This window comes from Protomyctophum bolini (assembly GCF_963924005.1).
Source record: "Protomyctophum bolini genome assembly, chromosome: 1".
Lineage (NCBI taxonomy): Eukaryota > Metazoa > Chordata > Actinopteri > Myctophiformes > Myctophidae > Protomyctophum > Protomyctophum bolini.
Genome location: NC_137862.1, coordinates 23,881,949 through 23,905,994, shown reverse-complemented (window position 1 = coordinate 23,905,994; position 24,046 = coordinate 23,881,949). Strand labels below are relative to the sequence as shown.

Below are 24,046 nucleotides of genomic sequence, written 5' to 3'. Positions count from 1 at the left end.
TCCACTGTTCCACTAATATGCCCATGATGAATGCTAGGCTGGTCGGATCGAGTAACAAAGGAGTCTCTAAACGACCACCAGCCACCAGGGACAGAGTGGTGAGGGAATTAAAGGTAGGGTATGTTGAATAGCTCGATATATATTCTGATAGTATAGTATAGTATAGTATAGTACTATAGTATATTCTGATAGTAATCATTGGTACAGAATGTTTGCTCATTAACAGGGGTCGATCTCCCTGCATTTTCAGGTCGGGATACTAATTGTGGCAGCACTACAGTATACTGTACACTCAAAGCAAATATGCTACAGGCAGCAGCTGAAGCCTGTTAGTGTTTACATTAGGCTATATATTCGTATCTGTCTAAAGGGTTATAATGGAAAGAATAGGGAAAAAAACGTTGAACTTACATATTGTTTGTCAGACTTCCTCCTGAAACTGAACTTTGACATATTGGTCAAAACTGAAGCTGGTAAAGTCAGCTTCAGCTGTCTGCCTTTTGGTGAAGCCAGCTTGAGAAGACAATTGTTTACTACTTTGAAGTCGAGAGAATCGTAGCCATTTTCTCTATATTCATGTTGTGATATCAGTGAGAGAGGCTCTATGATATGAAACCATCTGTGACTGTGTAAATATAAATATCAGCAGACGCGCGGCGCGGTTGGTTAGGTGAGGAAGGACGCTTTTGTCTGAAAACTGACCTAGCTACAACAGCGGCGCTGGTTGGCTGGGAGTGAAGCGAGTTCAAGCGACGAGCCAGTCAGAGTCGAGTTTCAATCCTCTTAGCAACGCGTGTGTTTGAAATCTTTCGATTAGTTTTTCTATTTTCCAACTATAGGCTGTATGCTTTAATGCTTTTAACCAGTAGGAGGCACTGTTAAGCTATATATTTTTTGCCTTTCTCAGTAGAGATGTAATGTGTAACCAGTCCACATACTGCAGCCACCTGTCCAGACCAACCTTTCAAAAGAGCAAATTGGGGGTTGGGTGTCATGGTTGATGCACATTGGTTGCAGGCTAGTTGCAGGGTGAGATGTGATTTATGATTTATTTTTATTTTTAAAGTGGTTCGGTGTTTTTTGATTGATTGATTGAAATATTTATTAACAGTTTGTAGAATTACAGTACATTTCAAGCACAAACTCAATACAAAGACTGTTAACTGTGAGTTGACGGTGCAAATCAATGTAACTAAAAGGAACAGTCAACAATCGTAGAGGTTTCATGTTTATTCATGACATTTATAATAGACTTCACAAGGACAGGACAACTCATAACAAGACAACCGATAAATGATTTTTTTTTACAGCACAAAAGAAAAGAAATCATATAGTCATCTTTAAATATATCACTTTATAGTTTTAACATTACATATTGTTTTCCATATACAACTCTGTTACTTCCCTGGACGTATAATTCGTATATCCTGCTCGTAGTCCAGTCATTTATAGACTTGTAATTCACACACAATGTCAAAGAACACAGACTATGGGGATTATTTGGAGCTCCATTTAAGATTTGTAAACTACATTTTATGCACTGTATTCGTATACCACAAACAGAAAATGAGAAAATTACTGATTAAATTCACACATTTTCAAGTCTTGAATTCTGGGAAGAATACATGAAATGACATATCCAACACTCCTTCCAATCAACTACACAAAACATGTCATCGCTGTCGAGCAGAAACCCTATCTGCATTTATAATTATTTTCTAATGGTCATTTTATATTTTGTCATACAACAGTATATCGCAAAGTAGCCAATGTAGAAGCTCGAAGCCCCAAAACAGAAACGCCATTACGCCAGGTTGAGCGTTAAGTCTTTCTTGTGGGTTTTATAAATAATGAACCAATGAAATGTATTAACACAAGCTTGTGACTAAATAACTACACTAGATTCATTGGAACACAGGTTATTTTTTGCCATTTCCTGAAAAGTAAGTTTTGGACATAGGCTACAAGGTTTCCACCCAACAGCGATAATGTCCCACATGCTGCCAGAACCAACTAACAGAATAAAAAATAAATAAACTCCAAGCAAAACAAAATACACATTTGTGACTTTTTCCATACACGTTTACATTTATGATATGGACTCTTTACAACTGCAATGGGCATAAAGATCAACAAAGGAATGTTTTAACCTCAACAGCGATAAGTTTCTCTTAAGTTCTCCAACGTCTTATCAATCCTTTCACAAAGAATTTGGACAGGTAGCAAGGAGTGAAATTAACCTTTTTGTTTGTCTACCCTGGTAATTAGAAAATCACAATAGGACCTGGTATAGTAGATAGTAGACTCATCACCCAACAGTAGCAGTAAAAGCACTTGGCAGATGCCTGTTGTAGTATCAGTATTTTTCTTCTGGCAGCATTAACCTATTAACTTTTCATTATTTTTAGATAACTGTGCAGCACTTTTAAACTGTTTTGATAATTGCTGTACAAATACAGCTGATTTTTTTTTTTAATGTATTATTTATAATTTAGGACATAAGATTAAGAGCCAATCACCACGATATCATGGATCAAAGTATATGTACTGTAGTAAGTGACTGCCCTAACACAAGCCAACGGCATTACTGAAAGTGAGAATTAGATTACTAATTCACATCCAAGAGTGAAGAAGAGAAGGCATTTAGAAACAACCTTTGGATACAATTCACACCAGTGTTCCAAGCCATCTGAAACTCCGGTGTGGACTGAGGGTTGAGATGAGGGCCTAGCATTTGGGGGTTCAAGAGATGTTGAGCAGAGCTGAATAGTGCACAGAAAATGTGCGTGTGTGTGAAAGAGAGTTAAGAGATCAGAATGTAAAATTATATCTGTATGGTGTATGGGTGTACAGTAAAATTCCCACTTGTAAACTCTTAAACCCATATATTTTGTTGACTGGGGTCCCACGGGAGTGTGCACTGACTAGGCCATTTTCGCCCCTTAATGACATGCCCAGAATAGAGTTATGTGGTCAAATTAACATGGAGAATTTTACTGTGTGTGGTGTGAGGAGGCAGATTAGAAGATGGGTATGTAGTTGTCAATCTTGGCACGGTGCCTCTGAGCGATGCACTCAGCGATCCAGACAATATTGCGACATTCCTGTTCCTTTAGCTTGACGTAGGCATAGAACACGCTGAAGTGGAACTGGTTCAAGAACGCCAGCTTGTTCAGCTTCACCTGCCATGACACATAGTATCAAATTAACAAACTAGAAAATAAAACCCCCAAAAATAACAGTTTGACAGTAACACACATGGTATCGGATTAACAAAATGGCAGTAACCACTTGTAGGTTTCATTTTATTAGACATACGTGCATTTACCTCGTGCCTTTGAAAGTCAGGCTATATTCCTTAATCCTGAGATTTATGGTAAATAAACAGCTGGATAAATGAAGGAATTGTGCTGCTGAACTGAAAGTCCATCCCCAAAACCCAAAAACAAGATAACAAACTATATCCCCTCAAAGGAGTGGCTTTACCCTGAGACTACTATATTTGTATTTCTGTGTGTGTTGCTTACTTCATGTTCAAAGAATCGGTCTTCCAGTGTTTTGTCTCCTGGGTTGCTGCCAGCACCTTCAAACAGCAGCTTGTATTCCTGACAAACAGCAGGGAAATAAAAGCGTTAAAAGATCCCTTATGCAAGTAGCCCCCCCCCCCCTGATATTATATCAACACTGGTCAAGTTTCTAGATTGGAAGACACTGTATACTACAGTTCTGACCACCGTGCTACTTCTGGTGCGATATACACTCAAAATAAAATCGTGACAAACAGAGGTACTGGAAAGAATGTAAAAGATTTAAATTCTTACCTTGTGCCCTATTTTCGGTGAGTTTATTTAAATAAGATTACACGTAAAAATCACCCCTGTGCGAACTGAGCGGTGCATTGCCTGTGTGTGTGTGTGTGTGTGTGTGTGTGCGCGGCTGCTCACTGTTCATACTCCAAGCATACATAGGGACACACCTGGCCAGTCATTGTCTCATTTTTTTTTTTTATAATTGAAATTTACTCTTGCTACTCTGTGATCTGCGACCCAGTACCTTTGTTTTCCATCTACATGTCTCACACCCTACTACAGCCTACAATGTTTGGGCTCATTATAAACAAAAGCAATAGTTATTTGTTAAAATATAAACAATTATACTAAATACATAATCATTAATTAGGCCTACATTATTATCTTGAAAGTACATTGTAATTACTTTAAACTGCAATACAAAGGATATTTACATTTTGTGGTTCTAAAACTAAAAGACTAGGTTTCAAATTGTGAAATTATTCAAAAATGCAGTTTTGAATGTATGCCGAAAAGAAGAGACCCAACGTTTAAAAAAAAGAAGATATACATATTTTTTGCAACCAAGTTTGTATAGTAAATTAGTAAATTAGTTCCCACTTACAGGGTAGTAGTCTGCCACAGCTTTGACCTGCTCATAGTCATCAGCGCGGGCTAGCTGTGCCAGACCCTCAGGGTACAACTTGCCACAGTGGGGGAACAGCTTGGCCCGGTCCTCCTTGGAAAGCTCCGTACCGAATGAGTTAATGGTGATGATGAAGGCCCTTCTGTCTGCCTCAAACTGCAGCAAAGGAAATAGAAAAGGGGACAAATATGACTCAAATATGACCAATTTTGGTATTTTTTTGACTGACTTACACTGAAAGCAGTAGACTGTTAAATGTCAAGATTACATACCGGTACATTACAAACAAGCCTGAAACATACTCCACGCAAGCACAAGAACACTTTCAAGCTATGCAAGATTGATTTTACGCATTGTTGCATTCAGGAATGCGTCACCAAACTAATACAAACTAATGAGAAATGCCAAACTATAATAACTTTAGTTGTCAGCCTAGCAATCACCAATCATCTGTGGGAAACAACAAACTTACCTCGAGAATAGGGCACATGGTATCACCCGTTGTTCCTCCCAAGTTGTAGCAGAAATTGTAAAACGCCTCCAGATAAGCCTGACAATCACAAGAGCATAAAAACAAAAATTGGGTTTCACAACCAATTATTTCAATTTCACTGATATAAATCATACATTGTATAAATGATACTTTAGCGTCATGAACTGTATATGTTAGTGAGGGATGCTCTGGCACCTTGTAAAGTGTGTTACGGATAATTTCAATGTTCATCTCATCCAAGTCCTGTTCAGATATACAGTCCTGGAAGAAGGCAGCTGAAAGTGAAAAAGGGGGGAAAAATGAAGTGAGTGGTGCTGTACTGTACTGTACTAGCCCTCCTCCCTGGTCTGTGTGTGTCTGTGTGTTAGGCTGTGCAACAGTGGTGAACAAACACTATTTTCACGCTGGACAGACAGACCCAGGGACACACAAAGCTGTGCAAAGAAAATCACTAGAACAAAATAAACAGAGAGAAATACTGCAGAGTGCTCCATTAGGACAGGTACTGGATTAATTAGTCTCTCAATACAGACCGTTGGCTCACACAAATGATATACAAATACAAACACTTCCATCTAACAGTCACTAAATCACTGTACATCGGAACATCTGAAAAAAGCATCCCCTAGCCCCTTTCTGGACCCTCGGTTAAAGGGACACTTCACCCTTTTTGCAAAAAAATATATGTTAATGACGTTTAGAAGCTTTAGATCACTTTCCTGAGGGTATTTATGTGTGTAATATGTGGTTTTAGATATTTTAGATTGTAGCAGTGAGCCTTTTGTCTCTGATGTCATGGACACTGGTCTCACTACCTTCCTGGACTACAATTCCCATAATTCTTTGGTGTACTGCTCCTTGTGGATAGGGGGGAGAGCTGTCTTACTGAGACAACATGTAGTCCAGGAAGGAAGTGAGCCCAGTGTCCATGACATCAGAGACAACAGGCTCACTGCTACAATCTAAAATATCTTAAACCACATATTACACACATAAAGACCCCCAGGAAAGTGTTCTAACGCTTCTAAACGTCATTAACATATATTTTTTTGCAAAAAGGGTGAAGTGTCCCTTTAAGCTCTTTTCATCGCTTCCCTATAGGGTCCCTGATCAGTTCGTAAGCACTCAATAGGACGGAGGTGTACCGTACATACGCTCCGTTCACGCCTACGGGGAAGCGATGAAAAGAGCTTAACTTCAGTGTCACATTTGCAGTCGCATAAATGGCTACTGGAACTAAATTTGTTGAAGCCCATCTAGCCAACTGCTTAGTAGAAATTTGTATTCAAAAATAGTTTGTCTTGCACGGAAATGACAAACAGATGTCACACATTAACGTTGTGAGTAGCATTTGAATATTGTGGAAGAGTTGTCTGGCTTAAGGACTATGTATGAATAGCCATACCAATACCAATAGCCAGAAAATTCTCTTTAGTAGAGAGTTGCAGATACCAAACCAAAGGATCAACAGTAAGTCAGCTCTTCTAGTTATGTACAAAGCATGAATTCCAAGCAATCACATCTACTCATTACAAGTGTCAAAAATGCAAAATACAAAGAATGAGGTACTGATTGAATTGTGGACATCGCAACATTGAACAGTATGTTGATAATTACAAAAAGCCACACAAACATGTTAAGCTCCTCTGTTAACTACCCAAGTGCAAATGGCGCTTTGCAGACACTTGTCTCCATGGCTTATTTAGTGACCGGACGATTTTTCTGCATGAATGCATGTTTAGCCATGGGACTGTAGAGCATTATGATCATTTGGACGCATCGATATGCAATCAGGTATTTTATAGGAACAAATAAAATATGTAACACTGACTGATGCTTGTGCAGGTACTGTAGGTACAAGAATGCCATACAGAGCTCCCAAGCATTTGGCTCAGACCTATAGTCTATATAGTATTATAACCAACTCCATTCAGAGGAGAAATGTTTTAGCCAAGAACATTGGTGCGTGCGTGCGTGTCCTTACCCAGAGGTGTGTCTACCAGGATGGCGTTGTACAGCTCAGCTGGCGTCTGAGCGATGTTGACTGCCTCCATCTGTTCAAAACTGCCCAGTGGATGGCACTTGGGCACCAGCTCAGAAATGGCCCGCTGGTGCAGCGTGCCTGTGATCAGCAGTATGACATTATCAATCATGTAGCTGTATCTGTGGTCAGGAAGGAGAGAGAAAGAGGATATGTAAGGCAAAACACGGAGAGGAAGAAAGATAGGTACGCGCTCCAACAGAGTCACAGAGTGGGACAATACTGTAAGCCACAATGTTTCTTCTGGTGGAATTTAATGTTAGACCAAAGCATGCTTCAGCTATCATTCTGGTTTTGCAATGTGTAAAGAAGTAGAATTTGATGAGTGCTTTACCATCATTCAAATACCCAGGAATTAACTTGCATTTATGAAGTCATATGTACTACTATTCACCCATTCAAAGAATATAGTGGAATCAATATCCTTTGGCAAAAGGCGTGGCACACAGTAGGTTGCCTCCCAATATGAAGAATGTCGTATGATCATTCAGAGCTTACGTGATGAAGTCCATGAAGCTAGCCAGTGGCTCATAAGATTGGTTCCTCATATGGCGAAACTCCACCACCATCTTCTCTTTCAGTTTGTCGTCAATAACAGACACCGTTAGAGGAGAGGCTTCATTGGCCAGGAAGCTGCCATAGTCCGTGCTCTGCAAGTGGAGCTTTAGGTCTGTGGGGGGTCAGAAACATAAGAGGGTACCGGCGTACCGCACAATCAAACATAAGATGATGAATGGAAGAAAAACACGAATTTTGGTTTTATGAGGAGTTTGGAAGCACTCGTCGAAGTCAATGAACGAACCTGTGTACCACCTGTTTCGCATTTGCACATATTAAATGCAGCAGCGCGACCCGTTAATGAAAACGAGTGCTTCCAAACTTCAATACTTAGAAAAATAATGAATCACCTGCAGAGAATTTCTTGACAGAAAGTAGCTCATAACATGTCTATGGTGGATTTTTATGAAACAAAAGCTTGGATTGAAAGAGGATAATTCAAGCTTTCCCTACAGCTGCAATGTTGGTGAGTTTAACGTCGTTTAATACAAGCAGATCACAAAAGCAAATTGGATGAGTGGGGAGTCAATGGAGGGTATTGCAACTCTAGATTCATCCCATTTTTAATATACTAGCCGCAAATTGCGGCTAGTATTGACCTGTGCTTTCTTGAACTGTGCTTACTCTACAATGTTTTGTACTTATGGCCCTAGCCCAAACATTTAGATTATCGTACGAGAATCTAAATGTCTGGGCTATTATGGCCCCATATGGAGCTATATGCTTACACCCAGGATGCTTGTTTAGACCCTCGTTTAGTATAGTGGTGGTCACATTAGGTCAAACAACTACGGTACAATACAACGTAAACGTGAAAAAGTGCTGACTAAATACATACACACCCCATACAAATATAACACATAACATGTCATTAACAGGGGACAGCATAACGCCAGCTAACGATCGACCTAAATTGCTTTAGCTTAAGAGTTAGCCGTTAGCTTACGCCATGGACCAGAGCTGTTAGCCATCTGCTACACTCACCTTCCAGCGTTTCACATTGGACCAGATTTAAATAATCTGCCTGAGAAAGGATTCCGGCTTTAAACCCCCTGACCAGACCCTCCAAATAGCCGTTGTCGACGTTAAAATACAACTCCGAAAAAGGCATTTTGAATGGGGTTGTGGAAAATACAACACACGGATGTTATTCGTGACAGTAGGGAAGAGAGCCGCTGATACAGTGAAATGGGTGACCTATCGAATTCAGTAACTCAACATCATGTCACTGTGGCTCTCCGAAGTGGAAAGCCTACTTGTGCATAGTGACCTCTGGAGACACGCTTTTCATTATGTCACCAACGTCGGTGTAATACCGACTCTGAACGCAACGATCAGCTGGCAAAATCATGTGACCCATCATGTGACGGATATTTATTTATAAATAGTTGTTTTTGCTTTGGTAATTATGAACCTTTGATTAAAACATGGCAGCGAAATCTATTATGAAGGACAATTAACTATTTAACTATTTTTAAATGAATGGCAGGTTTTAATGTGAGAATATAAAAACAGGAGTGTGTGTTTGATTGATTGATTGAAATATGTATTAACAGTTTGCAGAATTACAGTAGCCTACATTTCAAACACAAACTCAATACAAAAACTGTTAACTGTGAGTGGACGACCCAATTAAGCATTACACTTGTTTACAAGAGGGTCCACCATGTTCAATTCATCAAAACATTTAGAGACGTACAAATAGACACTTCTATATAGTCAAAGAACAGAACAGGAATTCATCATAAAGGAGGTAAAAAAGGAAAAGAAACATATACAGTGAGGGGGGAAAAGGGGGAAAAGGGGGAGCGGTGGGGGGGGATTAAGATTTTACGGGGGCCAGTTTCGAATTGCAGCCGTCCGTAGGTGTCCTTCCCTTTGAGAGTGGTTTTGAAGGAGTCAAGGGATTTGCATGTCTTAATGACTGTTGGTAGGGCGTTCCACATTTTGGTGTCATAGGAGCGAAAATAATTTAGTCGTGTGTGTGTGTGTGTGTGTGTGTGTGTGTGTGTGTGTGTGTGTGTGTGTGTGTGTGTGTGTGTGTGTGTGTGTGTGTGGGTGTGTGTGTGTGCGTGTCCAGAGACTTGCAGTCTCCCTGAACAAATCTGGCCTGCTTCAGCTGCCACACTTGTCTACGGTGTATGCGCATCCCGTCCTCACTGACCAGTTTCCTTGGACAAAGCTGCCCGTTGGGGAGGAAAAGGGTGTTAAAAATAATTGGCTACCTGTATTCTAAGTTTAAAAGAAAAAAAGATCAGTATCTGTCCTCCACTGTCCTCTCTGCACTGACTTCCGCTCCTGGTTAAATACAGAATAGAATTTAAAATTCTCCTCCTCACCTACAAAGCTCATGGACCTATTGTATCTTAAAGAACCTATCAAGCCTTATAAACCTGCTAGAACACCAGTGCGTTCCAAGTATGCAAAAATGCTTGATGTTCCAATAAAGGTTAGAACAGGACAGAACTTTCTCCCAGTTTCAGTCTGTGAAGCAGACACACTCGGTATATTTAAGATTAGATTGAAAACCTGTCAGCCTATGCAATCTATGGCTAGATTGTTTTTCTCAGTACTCTTTCTAAGTCTCTTTACAAAGTTAAAAGGTTAAAAACTAAGCAACAGAAAATAACAATAAAGCACGCACACACAAACCAAGTGCTGGGCTGAGTTCAGAGAGAAAAAAGAAAGTCTGCACACTAGCTGGGGAAACAGGAAGAATGACCCATGTTTTCGTAAAGTCACTGGCGTCGCAAATTTGTACACTATGGATAACTTTTCTTTACACCAAGTCCGCACAGGTCTGATCTGCTCTCCAATAAGCTGTGATGTATACAGTACATTTTCAGTTAAGACCATTAATATCAACCCATGTCCCTCTGCACGTCATGCAGTCATTGACTGCTCAGTGGTGCAAAGTACTGTAATAAACCTTGTCTCAGGTATGAGATGTAAAGAGCCCGCCCTACAGAATGTTTCAACTGTGGGCATTACAGAGGCAGAACTTCCCACTAGCATTACATGATACTGCTTTATTTAATTCATTCATATGCCAATACAATAATAAAACTCACAGAATGCTTGTAAATGTAACAAAGTAAAAGTACAGAAAAAGAAAAATACTCAATAAAGGTACAAATTTTCAAAACGTATCGTACTCAGCAAAACAGTTTTATAGTTTCACCTTCCTCAAAAAAATCATGTGACTCATATGTCCAGCCGTGAGTGATCAGCGTGACACACGTCTCACACTCAGGTGACGGCCATCGGTCTGTGATTGACACTTGTTCTGACGTCACTCCAAGTTCAGGTTCACTATAGTACATTTACTATATAGTGCTTACAATGCACAGTACAATTTGATACACTTCTACGCCACTACAATTACATAATTTTACAGCTTTTGTATATTCAAAGTGTATTTTGATGCTAAAACAATCAAGCTCCAAAACATCCCAATCTGATCAACCGGAGCCTGAGGCAAGTCGACACCCACGACACCCACAACACAACACAACACAGTCATTCAACTACTACTATAATTGTTGGCTTGAATCCGACACTGTTGAGGTAGATGGCTGCCCAGCACTAACCCTGGCCTTGGTCATTTCTTCCAGTTTTTCGTTGCCACTCTCGCAAAAACAATGCTTGCTCTGGTCTCTCCTCTTGAGGCAACTTGTTCTGATTTGACACTTTGACAATACAATTCAATTTTTCAATTCTGTGGAGAAAACAGAATGATAAAGCAATGCATCTAGGACAAATTAACCGCTTTTATGCTACTGTTTATGACAGAACTCAGACAAAGGAATAAACAATGTCTAAGCACAACAGGCTAAACCACTGGCAACACAATTAAGCACAATTTCCTGAACACAGCTAGCTCCATGGACAGGCTTTCAGGCTGTTGAATGATTGTGTTCATGTGTGTATGGCATGCCCTTGTTTTGACCTGATCTAGATTTGATTTGATTTGTCTAAAGTGCTCTGTGGATGTTAGTCAATTGTATCACAAATGCATATTATTAAGGAAATGTATTATTTGTTGTACCATAGAGGTAAAGCAGTCATTTAGGTTTCATAAGGGACACCGCTGTTTGTTCATTGGGCATGATTTCATACAATAACGTGACGTATTGCTGTTGTGGTTGTTGTTTTGTACTACACACACACACACACACACACACACACACACACACACACACACACACACACACACACACACACACACACACACACACACACACACACACACACACACACACACACACACACACACTCACACACACACAGATTCAACAATCTCTCTGTGCGCAAATTTAGTCAGGAACATTACCATTAGCACTGGAGACTGGCAGGTTTAACTCCAGAAGAAGAGAGATACTAGTTGTTCTGTGAACTCGGTGAAATTGAAATCGATGTTCACTTTTTGTTTTATCTAAATATTATGACATAAGAGAAATACTGGATTTCCTTGAGTTAAATGATTATGAGAAAATTGAGATATGTTTTGCTAAAGGAGCTTTTGTTGTGGCAGATTTCATTTGTCATTATTGTTATTGTTATTGTTATTATTATTATTATTATTATTATTATTATTATTATTATTATTATTATTATTATTGATGCTGCTACAATATCTGAGGAACCAGAACAAAATATGTTTTCTCTTATACCTGTATACGAGACATAATACAGAACAAACACCATGAACCTTAACCGCCTGGCAAATGTGGAGCATCGATGCTTTCAACTATACTATACTTGTACAATTTACTGAGTCGTCCTTTAATGTTCTCAATTGAGTCATGCCTGTCGAAAACAAGGCAGCACGTTAATCAGCCCATCGATAGAAGGATGAGTGGTCCCCACATTGATGACGACAATGGATGAGGTGAGTACCACAACATCGAACATAATGCTGGGGGCAAGAAACCAATGCACATGTATGCACTTTCATTATAACCAAGGTTACAGCGTAGGAAAGGGAGTAGCTTAATTGTGCTTAAACTGTCTAGGACTTGGCAAATTTGGCGGAAGTTAATGACAACCATTGTGTCATCATTGGTGGTCATGTGGCTCTCACCTCCCTCTAGAGACAGTTATAAAGATGGCCCCATGAGCGCCAAACCAGAGAGGATCACACTTAACCACAAGGAAACCCAGCTATAGGTGAGCTACTGCAGTACACTCCCCTTTCTTTTCTGTGGCTTTCTCTAGTTACAGCATGAGCTAATCCATACTTTATTTATAATCTACAGTATAATTTAGAATTACTGTATATTACCATCTCTCTTTTTCTCCCTCTTTCCTTCCACTTTGTAATGTTTTATCCCTGCTTCTGGTCAGACTGAATTCAATAAAACTTCCTTTGTTCAATAGATTTATTTAATTTAGGTTGATTTGGCCTATTTTGGCAAAATTGTTAAAATTTGTCAGAATTTGTAAAAGATTGCCAAAAAAAAGGAGCGAAAATAGAATAGCATTGCGAGCTTGTAGATCATCTATTTTCACAATTTGTCGTATGATGAAGTATATAAGGTTTCAACTAAGAAAATCCAACATACTATACAGTACATCAGAATTACAGCTGAATTTTAATTACTTATTCAACTTTGTTTGCAGGAGCTTTTCTTTCTTTATTGTTTTGCCTAAAACTGCAGTATTTTATTGTGAAGATCTGGGGCAAATTGGGCAATGATGGTCAACACTGTGATGATGTGCTGCTGGGTCCTCAGCCTCTTCCAGCAGTCATTTGGACTGGTTCACAGCAACATCCACCTTGATGACAGTCAGACCAGCGTGAGAAGGACTGAGCCATCCTTTTTCTCAGATATAGGTCAGTTGACAAAGTAAGATTTGGGATTGTATAACATATTTCATACAAAGGTATGTGTTAATTTAAAGCAATAGAATTATGTGCGAATATATCACCCAGTTTTGTTATAAATGTTATAAATGACAATTTAATCTATTTATACAGTATACATATGTATAATGTATACATTATACATTATTTGGTCAGGGGTGTTTGTAGGCATAGTACAGGAGGCAGCCATGGACATAATAATACCGAAAACAAACTTTAGTTTTAAGCACAGCTTGACACCGCAGCATTGATTGCATACTGCTGGCCTACAGGGCACGTACTGTAGCCTCGCGTAGCCAGACGATATCACACTGCGCGGATGATCCAGTCCACACAGTGTGATTGTCTGGCTATTGATTCACGGTGGACCAATCTGCCTGGGGCAATTTGCATCGCAAAATACAGTAGCTATATGCGAGGCTAACACCGCACGCCTCACGGCTCCACAGATTCTTCTATAAGTTTTCCTACCATCGTACAATAAAAGCAAATAAACTATAAACTGCAATGGGACATGGAGACCGTATACTAGAGTGGTTATAGTGCATACTTTACCAATGGTTTTAATAATACTAATTCTGTAATTTAAACCAATTTGCAAAGTGCTCCTCTATGCCTATTCCCCTCAGCTTTCTTACCATCTCAATAACAGCAAATAAAACTGACCAGGAATGACCACTCTCCTGCTTTTAAAAACACAGGATGTGTTCAGTCTCCATCATGCCAATAGGTGCCTGAAGACACCCAGTGGTCCATGACCTGACGAAGATGTAACTGAAACATCGAAACGTTGTCACCTTTTACCTGCACCCTGTTAATAAAGTAAGGGCCTAAATTGTCTGAGCTGCTCCAGTGCCTCCTTCTCTCATGATACCTGTCCTGCTTCTGAGATTCACAAGACTGGCCTGCCATAGGCTAGAGAAGCGGTTGGAACTCCCTTCATGACACCCAGTGGTCCTTCAGTGGGTCCCCAGCTAAATGTTTGATATTTTGTGTATTTGTAGAGTCATTAGAAATCTGTCAGGGTCCCTTAGAACAGGTGTTCCCAAACCTTTTTGGACCAGGTACCCCTTTTGGGGTAGATATTTTTCCAGGTACCCCCTCATCCTCGCAACACGGATAACAATATATTTACAACCACAAGCAGTGTTTCCTGCAGGAAAAAGCTTTGGCATGGTGCTGGGCACAGGCCGCAATTTTGATTAATTAATTAATTTGATGTATACAGACGTCTAAATGTAGACGTCTAAATGTAGACGTCTAAATGTGTACGTCTTCTCTTATGGGGGTCCCTGGCATATCTTTTCAAATGGGGGTCCACAGGCTAAGTAGTGTCAATTTGGGGGTCCTTGACATGAAAAAGTTTGGGAACCACTGCTTTAAACACTTTAGCACTTTATGAACATGAACAAAATAGATGGGTCCCCCCTGGAACTCCCTCAGGTACCCCTGGGGGTCCCCGGACCCCACTTTGGGAACCACTGCCTTAGAATACAGTACAAACCCCTATCAAGTGAATTAATATAGTGGAAAATCACTGCAGTAGAAAAGATTTTTTAAATATTTTTTTGTACGCATTATATCCACAGTGAGTTTAAAATTGATTCATATGAATCAATTCATATGCACTTTGTGAAACATCATTATGTATTGAAAATGTCTATATAACTAAGTTTAATTTAATTTTTGGCCTTTATAGTTTCAGTCATTATATAAAAGAAGGCATGGGGATATTCAAACAAGTAGGCGTTGTTTCTAATGTGGGTTGTTGTCTCTACCTCAGCGACCCAGCGCTCCAGAGCTGATCCCGTCCTTTTCCCTGATGAGTCTGTGGAGGAGCAGTTAATGATGGATCCAGGTTCTTACGACGAGGTCAGACTGATGCCTTTTGTGTTGCTTTGCAAACACTCCCACTGTTTCTCTCCTTAGGTGAACCAACAGAACAACACTTCAATTAATCATTTTCATTCCACACACTTTATACTTTATACGCAAATTTAGTCAGGAACATTTCTATTAGCACTGGAGACTGGCAGGTTTAACTCCAGAAGAAGAGAGATACTAGTTGTTCTGTGAACTCGGTGAAATTGAAATTGATGTTCACTTTTTGTTTTATCTAAATATTATGACATAAGAGAAATACTGGATTTCCTTGAGTTAAATGATTATGAGAAAATTGAGATATGTTTGTTTGCGCGATGGCAGGCTCTCAGTCAAATCTGGTCACATTTGTATTATTATTGTATTGCAGGATTTCTCTCAGGATGATGCCATGCAGCACCAGAGCCGGGCCATGCGTTCCCAATCCCCTCGTCGATGTATCCCCCACCAGCAATCCTGTCTGGGTCACCAGCTGCCCTGCTGCAACCCCTGTGACACCTGCCACTGCCGTTTCTTCAATGCATTCTGCTCCTGTCGCCGCCTCGGCCAGTCCTGCACCAACCGACGTACCTAACACTAGAGCTGGGCGATATGACTTCAAGTCAATATCACCATTATTTCAAACGTTTGCCTCGATTACGATTCATGATTATGCAACTGTGACAACAATTTGACCTTTGGGATACACAAATAAGTTGGTGTGTAAAAAAGCATAGTTATTGCACTTTGGCATTGACTACATAATGGCTATTTTCTCATGCCACCATTGTACAACGAATAAATATAATTAAGTGGTTATCTATCTCTAATCAGAGTAATTGATTTTTTTATATGCATACAGTATAAGAAATAAAATAAAATGTGTGTGAGAAAAACTGCTTCTCAATAATTTGTTTAACTTACATGAGCAGGATTTAGTAAGTTATTGTTCTAAATATAGGTTTCAATATATTTTTTTATTAATTGCTCAGCCTTAGCCTACCTAGCACCTCTTCAAGTTTCAGTGGAACTGGAGGTTGTGACAACCAGAAATTCAAAGACGAAATGTTGCAAGATAGCATGGCCTAAGTGTTAAGAACGTGGTGGGAGATCTGCATATATATTTTTAAATTATGTTTTATAGAATAATCTCCACCTCAATTGTTTTTAAGTTATAGCGCCACCATATGAGGCAGATTTCTGCGAAACCTTTTCTTTTGCCACCACAGCTTTTCTCATTAATACTAATATGCTACAGGAAGGATTATCGGTAATTACCTGAATAAAACCACAAATCCAACATTTATGTATTCCTTTGGACGGCTTATTTTAAGCAATAGGCTATGCATTTATTGAGTGGTGCTAACCACTCCATTATGTGGCGTTTTGTGTGGTGCTAACTACTCCATTACGTGAGTTTCTGTGTAGGTCTGTCTGTCTCTCTGTATGAGCATGGAAGTACCATCGCAATACCGCTGGATGGCACTGTTGAGCAGTGTCACATGCACGCGCGCACACACACACACACACACACACACACACACACACACACACACACACACACACACACACACAATGTAATGGTGTAATGGTGGGTTTTTTTTGGTACCACAGCGTTTCAATGATGTCACATGCGTGCCTTCATGTGCGCACATATTTTGTATTTTGCTCAGGTAAAGAAAAGCTGCATAGGCTAGTATTACTAGACTTGTACGTGCCCGTCGGCCACCGGCCTACTTGAGAACAATGTAACTTGGGAACCTAATAATAAATTGTCAACTTGTCATAGCACCCATTTTAACTATCTGTCTGTGTCCCTTTTGTGCCCATAGTCCCATACTGTATATGGAGATCTCTGTATCTGTCTGTCTGCCACTGTCTGTCTGCCTGTGCCTGAAGAGTGCAAACTGACACTGAAAAGTGTACTGGTTAAGTAATCAATTTGCAGGTGTGGGGTTGCCATGGCAATCATTTGGCTGAGGCAGAGGCTGGGAATTGCACAGGTGAGGGGACTTAGGCTGTTTAGGCCCACTGGCAGAGCCTGAGCCGAGCCTTTTTGTGGTGGTTCTGGAGAACCGTGGGTCCGACCGACTCGATACTGGGCACTGCACTCCCTGTGGTGCGTGTGTCGAATGTGAAGTCGGTGGGGCAGAAGGTTCTCGAGTTACGTGCATTACAACTGTACACACACGAATGCAGACACACACGCAGAGACGTGGCGCATTTATAGTAGGAGTGGACTAGACCTGTAGGATGTACGTGATTTTATTATTATAAACAACTTTCACAATAAGGACAAATACATCAAGTCAATCATATTGGAATTCATTGTAGTTTCATTGATTATATGCTAACTAGAGTGACGATGCTGACAGGTTTAGTTGGCAGCGATGGTCTGGTCCATCCAGGCACGCAGCTCGGTGACGCGGGCGTACGCACCGGGCTTGGTGGGAGAGCAGGTGGGACTGCCCCAGGAGACGACACCAACCAGGGTCCAGGCTCCAGCCTTCTCACAGACCAGGGGGCCACCAGAGTCACCCTGAAACAACAAGCAGTCGTGTTTTCTTTTTTCTGTTCTAAATGTAATGTTGATGTTTTTCTCTCTGTGTCACTCACCATGCAAGAAGAGGCTCCAGAAGCTCCAGCACAGATCATCATGGGTTTGACTCTGTCACCCCAGATTTCACGGCAATCCTCATTGGTGATGAGTGGGAGAGAAGCCTGCTGGAGCAGGGCAGGGGTGCTAGGAGCTGCAGAAAACACAGTAAAGGTTAGGTTTAATTGAATAGTCTGTTGGGTCCATTGGCAGTGAGATGTTTTCCTGCTGTGGGAAGGGTAGACTGCACCAAGGGCTCGACTACAACTACATCATTCTTGATTGTGACTATGGGTATAATTAGAGTGCGATGGGGGAATACTTTTCTTCTCCAGCGGACTTTCTAAAACAACCTTTCTTCGTTAGTCCAGTCACTGTGGTCACCCCCACCCCTGCCCATTTTGAGAGGTTAAAATGGCTTAGGGTCGTCGACAGACTACAGCATCTTGCAATGCGTCTGGTCTAAAGCATTTGCTACACCACCAAGATACCCATGTACCTGTCTAAACACTTCCTTAATGTCAACGGTCCACATTCACAACACCAGAGGGAGTTGTTGAACCACATGCAACCCATAAGATTCGGCTCAAACAAGGGATTAAATTCATTTCGATCCATATGCTATACTAAAATGTGGCCTACCAACGCCCTACCAACAGCCATTAAGAAACATGAATCCCTTGGCTCCTTCAAAACCGCTCTCAAAGAGCACCTACGAACAGCTGCAGTTCTGTAAATTTTGTCTGAGCTCCCACCCCCCCTTTCTCCCTATACTGTACATTGTCATTTTTACCCCGTCTCTAAATGTTCTGATAAATTGAAAAGGGTGGACCGTGTTGTGTAAGTGTAATGCTTAATCATGGATCGTCCACGTTCTGCATACTGTGAAATAAAAATGTCAATCAGTCAGTCAGTCAGTCACACAGTCAGTGATGAAAGCTCCTAGCTGTCCTTCACCATTGTGGCGGGTCAGGCCCCACCCAGAGGTCACACACTCCATGCCAGCAGGGAAGTTGTCACTGGTGTCAGCCACACACACGGGAGACACACGCGTGTTCAACTTGGCAGGGCTGAGCAGCTTGATCAGCATGATGTCATTGGTGGTGGTCCACTGGTTGTAGTTGGGGTGCATGAAGACCTATCCGAGAAATTACATAAATTAGCTGTTGGGAGAGATGTGCACATTTTTTCTTTTCTTTTTTTGACCATTTTAGATTAGAAATATTTTGAGCAGGTAATGGAGAAGAGTGTAAAGATGTAAACCACAGTATCCTGATTCCTGATAATAGATGTAAGAAAATGTTGTGTCCCACACCATACTGTACCTTTCCATGTTGTGTCCCACACCATACTGTACCTTTCCATGTTGTGTCCCACACCATACTGTACCTTTCCATGTTGTGTCCCACACCATACTGTACCTTTCCATGTTGTGTCCCACACCATACTGTACCTTTCCAACCTTCATGGTCTGGATGTCCTCAGCTTTGGAAGAACGGTCATGCTCGCCCAGGATCAAACGGTGGGAATTTCTGAAAAGGTTTCAAATTAAATAATGGTGGGTGCTTATTAATGAGTTAGTTAATTAGCCAAAATACATATTACCTAATAATAAGTCTGTTAGCAGTCATAATGAACATACAGAGGGAGCTGTAGCTCAGTACCTACTGGACATTGCAGTGGGCAGCAGTCACAACCCAGTTCTCATTGATCAGGGATCCACCACAAAAGTGCCAGCCAGTATAATCCTGAATTCAGATTATATTTATCAGCAACAGCGCACACACACACACACACACACACACACACACACACACACACACACACACACACACACACACACACACACACACACACACACACACACACACACACACACACACACACACACACACACACGGATTGTGTAGATAATAACGGAGACAGTTGGAGAGACAGTGTAAATAAATGGTGGTGGTGTCGCTGCATATTTACCTGCAGGGAGACCTGCCAGGGCCATGAGTGAGGCACAGCCTCCTCACCGTTGACAATACGGGCGTACCCAGTGATTACTGGAGTAATGGCAGGAGAGCCACAGCCTGAGGACACGGACACGCACACACACACACACACACACACACACACACACACACACACACACACACACACACACACACACACACACACACAATTAAAAACTAAACTTCTTCTTCTTATTATTATTATTATTATTATTATTAGATTCGTAATGCGACCACATATTCTGACAAATATATTAATTTACCATACTCCATAGTATAATATTATAAAATATTCATATTTATTTTCACCCAGTGGCATGTATGTGAAAACGTAAAACTTAAATAAAAAGTTATTTAAAAAGAAAAAAAATGTCAGGCCTCTTGTTCGTATAAGAAAGACATGTGCTCTGTACAAGGTTTGTGGGCAGTGATTTGTATAGTGACCCAGACAGGTGTAACTTCAGCACACTACCACATTACTTACCATAGGCAGCGCCAACAAAGGCAAGGCAAGAGAGCATCCACAGGAAGGCCATGTTTTCAACTGGACTCTAGCATGCTGACTGCATCCAAGGTCTTTTATTTTGTAACACATGCAGGCAGGGCCGTGCAGAGAGCACTGAGGGGACAGGTGCCCAAACCCCGGGAAAGGGCAACATGCTGATTTTGGACACATGTGTGCGTCCCGTGTGCCATTTCACATCAGAAATGTAGTACATTGGATGTGCTAATGGAGCAAGATGTTCCACAATAACTTGGACCATATGTCACTGGACAGTAAATTAAGCAATACATTCTCATTACCATGTAAACATTAAAATATATAATTATAATATTTACAAGGGTCACACTCACAGGACAGGCCATGAAAAGGGCAAAAAAGGTCAGGTGCCAAAGGACCCCCTCCCAACCCCCCTGTATGCCCCCCTGCTGATTAGTGCCTGGAGACGGCACTGTCTGCACGTGTCTGCATATAGGCTTCTTATCTCTTGGTGGGAGTTTGTACAGCTTGCATGTTAGTTGTTCCTCTGAAGGAACTACATGGGGTCTTGTTCATATTTCATGTGAATTCTATATTTCACAGTTACATACAGTAAACGCAATGAGTTTTTAAGTATATTGTAAGTTGCACTCTGATGATTTTTTTTTTTTTTTAACTTATGTTTATTCATTTTCTTTATATTACACATAAGTATTTTCAACAATTGACATATATTCTTTTCCCCCCCACATCCCTCTGGCAGCACAAATACAAACAAAATCTTATCACGAAATGAATTGACAATAACGAAAAATAAAACGAAAAACGAAAATAAAACACATTACATACAGTTAAACAAACAGATTCACAATGTCCATCACAGTTCCCTACCCCCACCCCCCAGCTGACTACTCAGTTAACCACTATACATCCAAAGCCTCTTCAATATCACCTCGCTTAATGAAGTCCAAGAACTTCTCCCATATCTTATAGAATACCTCAGGTTTCTTCCTAATTACATAAGTTAGTTTCTCATGTGCCAAACTGGTTGTTAAATTCCTCATCCAAAAGCCGATCGTAGGGGCATTGACCACTCTGATGAAATTGATGCTATTATATTGTGTAATACTAAAGACTTAGCAAGTTAGCATTTTAATGTCATAGACTTTCTTTTTGCACCCTGCAGAGTGCACAAACTATGTCCTTCTTTGCATGAGAATAAATTGTACTCTGAAGCAATTCAATCGCCATTTAATTATGAAACAATAAAATTAAGTGACGAAAATGGAGTAAGGAAAACCTCCCAGAAAAGCCCTTGATGGAAATAACAAGAGCATAAGTAGTTTGTACTTTGTTTACAGACTTTCCTTTCCAATTATTTTCTTCTTTTATTTTCCATTTAGCCCACACGCTAAAGCCATAAGTCACTGGGTTTTCTCCCTGGGTTTCTGAGGCTAGGGTTCTTCAGTTCTACTCAAGGTCTTCCTGTAACATGTTTATTTCCCAGGTCCTATATGCAGTCAGAAATGCTTTACATGCACGTCAGCCATGCATTGTCATTATGAAGTCTCATTTACAGAATAGTAAATAAATAAACTAATTGCATTATTTCTGTAAGGACCATGGCCAATGTACAAAATATTTTGTAGTAGCTACGGTAGATTAAAAGTGGTTACATGAAACCGAGTGGTTTCATGAAACCGAATCAAGCCTAAACATATCCAGGTTAACTGGCAAAATTAATCTGGCAAGATTAACCAACTTTCATGAAACCGGTTAATCGCTGATCCAGGATATATTAAACCAGGATATCTGTTAAATCCTGGCTTAATCTCTAATCCAAGTTTCGTGAAACAGGCCCCAGGTGTCCAAATCACTGTTGTACAACATCAAATAAATAACATAATAAAAGGACATGAAGTCAGATAAAAAGTTACTGTGAAAAGATAGTTCGAACCGGTTGTCTCGTTGCAGTGGTGCAAGCTAGATATCGCTGAGGTCAAACCTATAAACTATAAGCTAAATGTACTATTATGTATGTTTCATTGTGCTGGATGCCAACCACTTAAGTTGAAGCATTTTCTTTAACAAATGTGCTACATTTCAAGATCTAAATTCACATTAAAGTAAACTTAAGGCTACCAATACAATCAGATGTTATGTATAGTATTTATTATGACATTTTAGAAAGATGTTGTGTTGCCAAAATCAATATAACACATTTTACAAGCAAAAGCAGCAGAACAAGATTAAAATGTTTTGGTTATACTTTTGTATACATTTCTGGCTTGTGACAAAAATACTGCCAGATATTATGAGGAGAACTTTTAACCCAAAGTCCAGAAGGGTATTGTCTATGCAAAAATGCATTGGATGTGCCCCTGGTATGGGAACAAAACTGAACGAAAAGGGACCTGACATTATGGCCTATAATGTTGATCTGGAGCTTTTTGGTGGAGCTGTTGCCCCCTCGACCCAAGCGGTTGAAGATCGATGGATGGATGTACTGTACATATCCACATTCATGGATAAACACGCTATGCATTTGGATCTAAAAAAAAATCACACCCGTGTGAAGTGAGGGGCGCTCTTATCATCATACATCATGCATCATCTCATACTGGCCAATCAGAATGCCTGTTGCGACAAATTTAAATCATATTTGGCGGACATTTGACCTAATTTCTCCTTTCATTGTCAATGGCAAATATTGAGACGTGTGGGGTTTTGACCCCACACGTCTCAATACCCTCAAACAAATCACACCTGTGTGAAGTGAGGGGTGCTCTTATCATCATACATCATCAATATCATACATCATTATACATCACATTCCATGCTCAACCAATCAAATCATCACAAATGTCATTCCAGCCAATCACAATTTGCGTCCTCACTTTTCCGTCTTCACCGTCTTCAATGTTACACAGAAAGCTGGGCATAGGAGGGGCTAGGGCCCCTCAAAAATATTTTATGGGATTTGGGGGTTTTCATGCATGAAGGGGTTAATATGCATTAATTAATAAAATATTAATCATGAAATAAAGTACATTGTGCATATCCAAGTAAGTTTGCATTAAATATTACATTAAGCTTTATTTTCTGGGATTTGTTTGTTTCGGGCATTAAGGGGTTAATGATTAAAAAGGCCCAAGGGATATCACTGGGCACCCTCTTGAATTCCTAAGGTGACTCCAAGCTACAAGAATCAGTTGAGAAAAAAACGTTATCTGACGAAACCACGTTCACCTCCACGGCTCCCGGACTAATAGCTCAAAGCTCGACGCTAACCTTTGAATGATGTGTGTTTTCTTTCCAGCTCCTGACACCCCTGCCCTGCTCCAGCCTCCCTCTCCTCGCCAACGAGGACTGCAAACGTTTCTGGGGCAACAAAGATCAGCTACCTGATGATCTGTGTTGGAGTCTCTGGAGCCTCTTCCTGCATTGTGAGTCATCAAGATGACATTTAGACATGAAAACCAGGGGTCACCAGTATGTCTGTACAAGATGACATTTAGACATGAAACCAGGGGTTACCAGTATGTCTGTACAAGGACAAATGTGTCCGTGGCAAAGACTCGATTTTCTTTATTATATTTTGAATACCCAATTACTGAATGTCAAGACTCCAGGTTTTCTTCATAATATGTATGACACTGCTCCAGTACCCCATTATCTCTAGGTGGAGCTGGGCGTGGGAGTATATACAGGATTGTT

General features: G+C 40.5%; 4 protein-coding genes across 4 annotated transcripts in view; all 4 read right to left on the bottom strand.

Moving 5' to 3' along the window:
- cep89 (centrosomal protein 89) overlaps positions 1-654 on the bottom strand; it is a 90,977-nt gene extending 90,323 nt beyond the window's left edge. The window contains exon 1 of the mRNA XM_080760732.1: positions 412-654. Within this exon, the coding sequence (XP_080616858.1) occupies positions 412-453 (42 nt within the window). The 5' untranslated portion in view covers positions 454-654. The remainder of the gene's footprint in view (positions 1-411) is intronic.
- A 558-nt stretch (positions 655-1,212) lies between these two features.
- atp6v0d1 (ATPase H+ transporting V0 subunit d1) lies at positions 1,213-8,697 on the bottom strand. Its single transcript, XM_080767503.1, has 8 exons — positions 8,511-8,697; positions 7,467-7,638; positions 6,912-7,090; positions 5,123-5,202; positions 4,907-4,984; positions 4,414-4,590; positions 3,528-3,605; positions 1,213-3,182 (listed from the first exon to the last, which is right to left on the bottom strand). Exons 1-8 carry the CDS (start codon positions 8,635-8,637, stop codon positions 3,021-3,023), a joined length of 1,053 nt encoding a protein of 350 aa, XP_080623629.1. The 5' UTR covers positions 8,638-8,697; the 3' UTR covers positions 1,213-3,020.
- adgrg1 (adhesion G protein-coupled receptor G1) overlaps positions 5,929-24,046 on the bottom strand; it is a 361,835-nt gene continuing 343,717 nt past the window's right edge. Inside the window, exon 15 of the mRNA XM_080767471.1 lies at positions 5,929-5,998. The gene's annotated coding sequence lies outside the window, so the exon portion shown is untranslated. The remainder of the gene's footprint in view (positions 5,999-24,046) is intronic.
- LOC308321383 (chymotrypsin A-like) lies at positions 17,630-20,384 on the bottom strand (the record flags this gene model as incomplete). The annotated part of the gene is made up of 7 exons (XM_080772244.1): positions 17,630-17,791; positions 17,869-18,002; positions 18,806-18,986; positions 19,302-19,380; positions 19,517-19,596; positions 19,823-19,926; positions 20,333-20,384. 7 exons carry the CDS (start codon positions 20,382-20,384, stop codon positions 17,630-17,632), a joined length of 792 nt encoding a protein of 263 aa, XP_080628370.1.

Bases quoted from the DNA above. Each gene is read 5' to 3' on its own strand.
- atp6v0d1 (XM_080767503.1), bottom strand. From the start codon at position 8,637: ATGCCTTTTTCGGAGTTGTATTTTAACGTCGACAACGGCTATTTGGAG. The intron at 7,091-7,466 runs GTAAGCTCTGAA...TCCTGACCACAG, and splicing joins AGCTTCATGGACTTCATCAC to ATACAGCTACATGATTGATA. The intron at 4,985-5,122 runs GTGCCAGAGCAT...TGTGATTGTCAG, and splicing joins TCCGTAACACACTTTACAAG to GCTTATCTGGAGGCGTTTTA.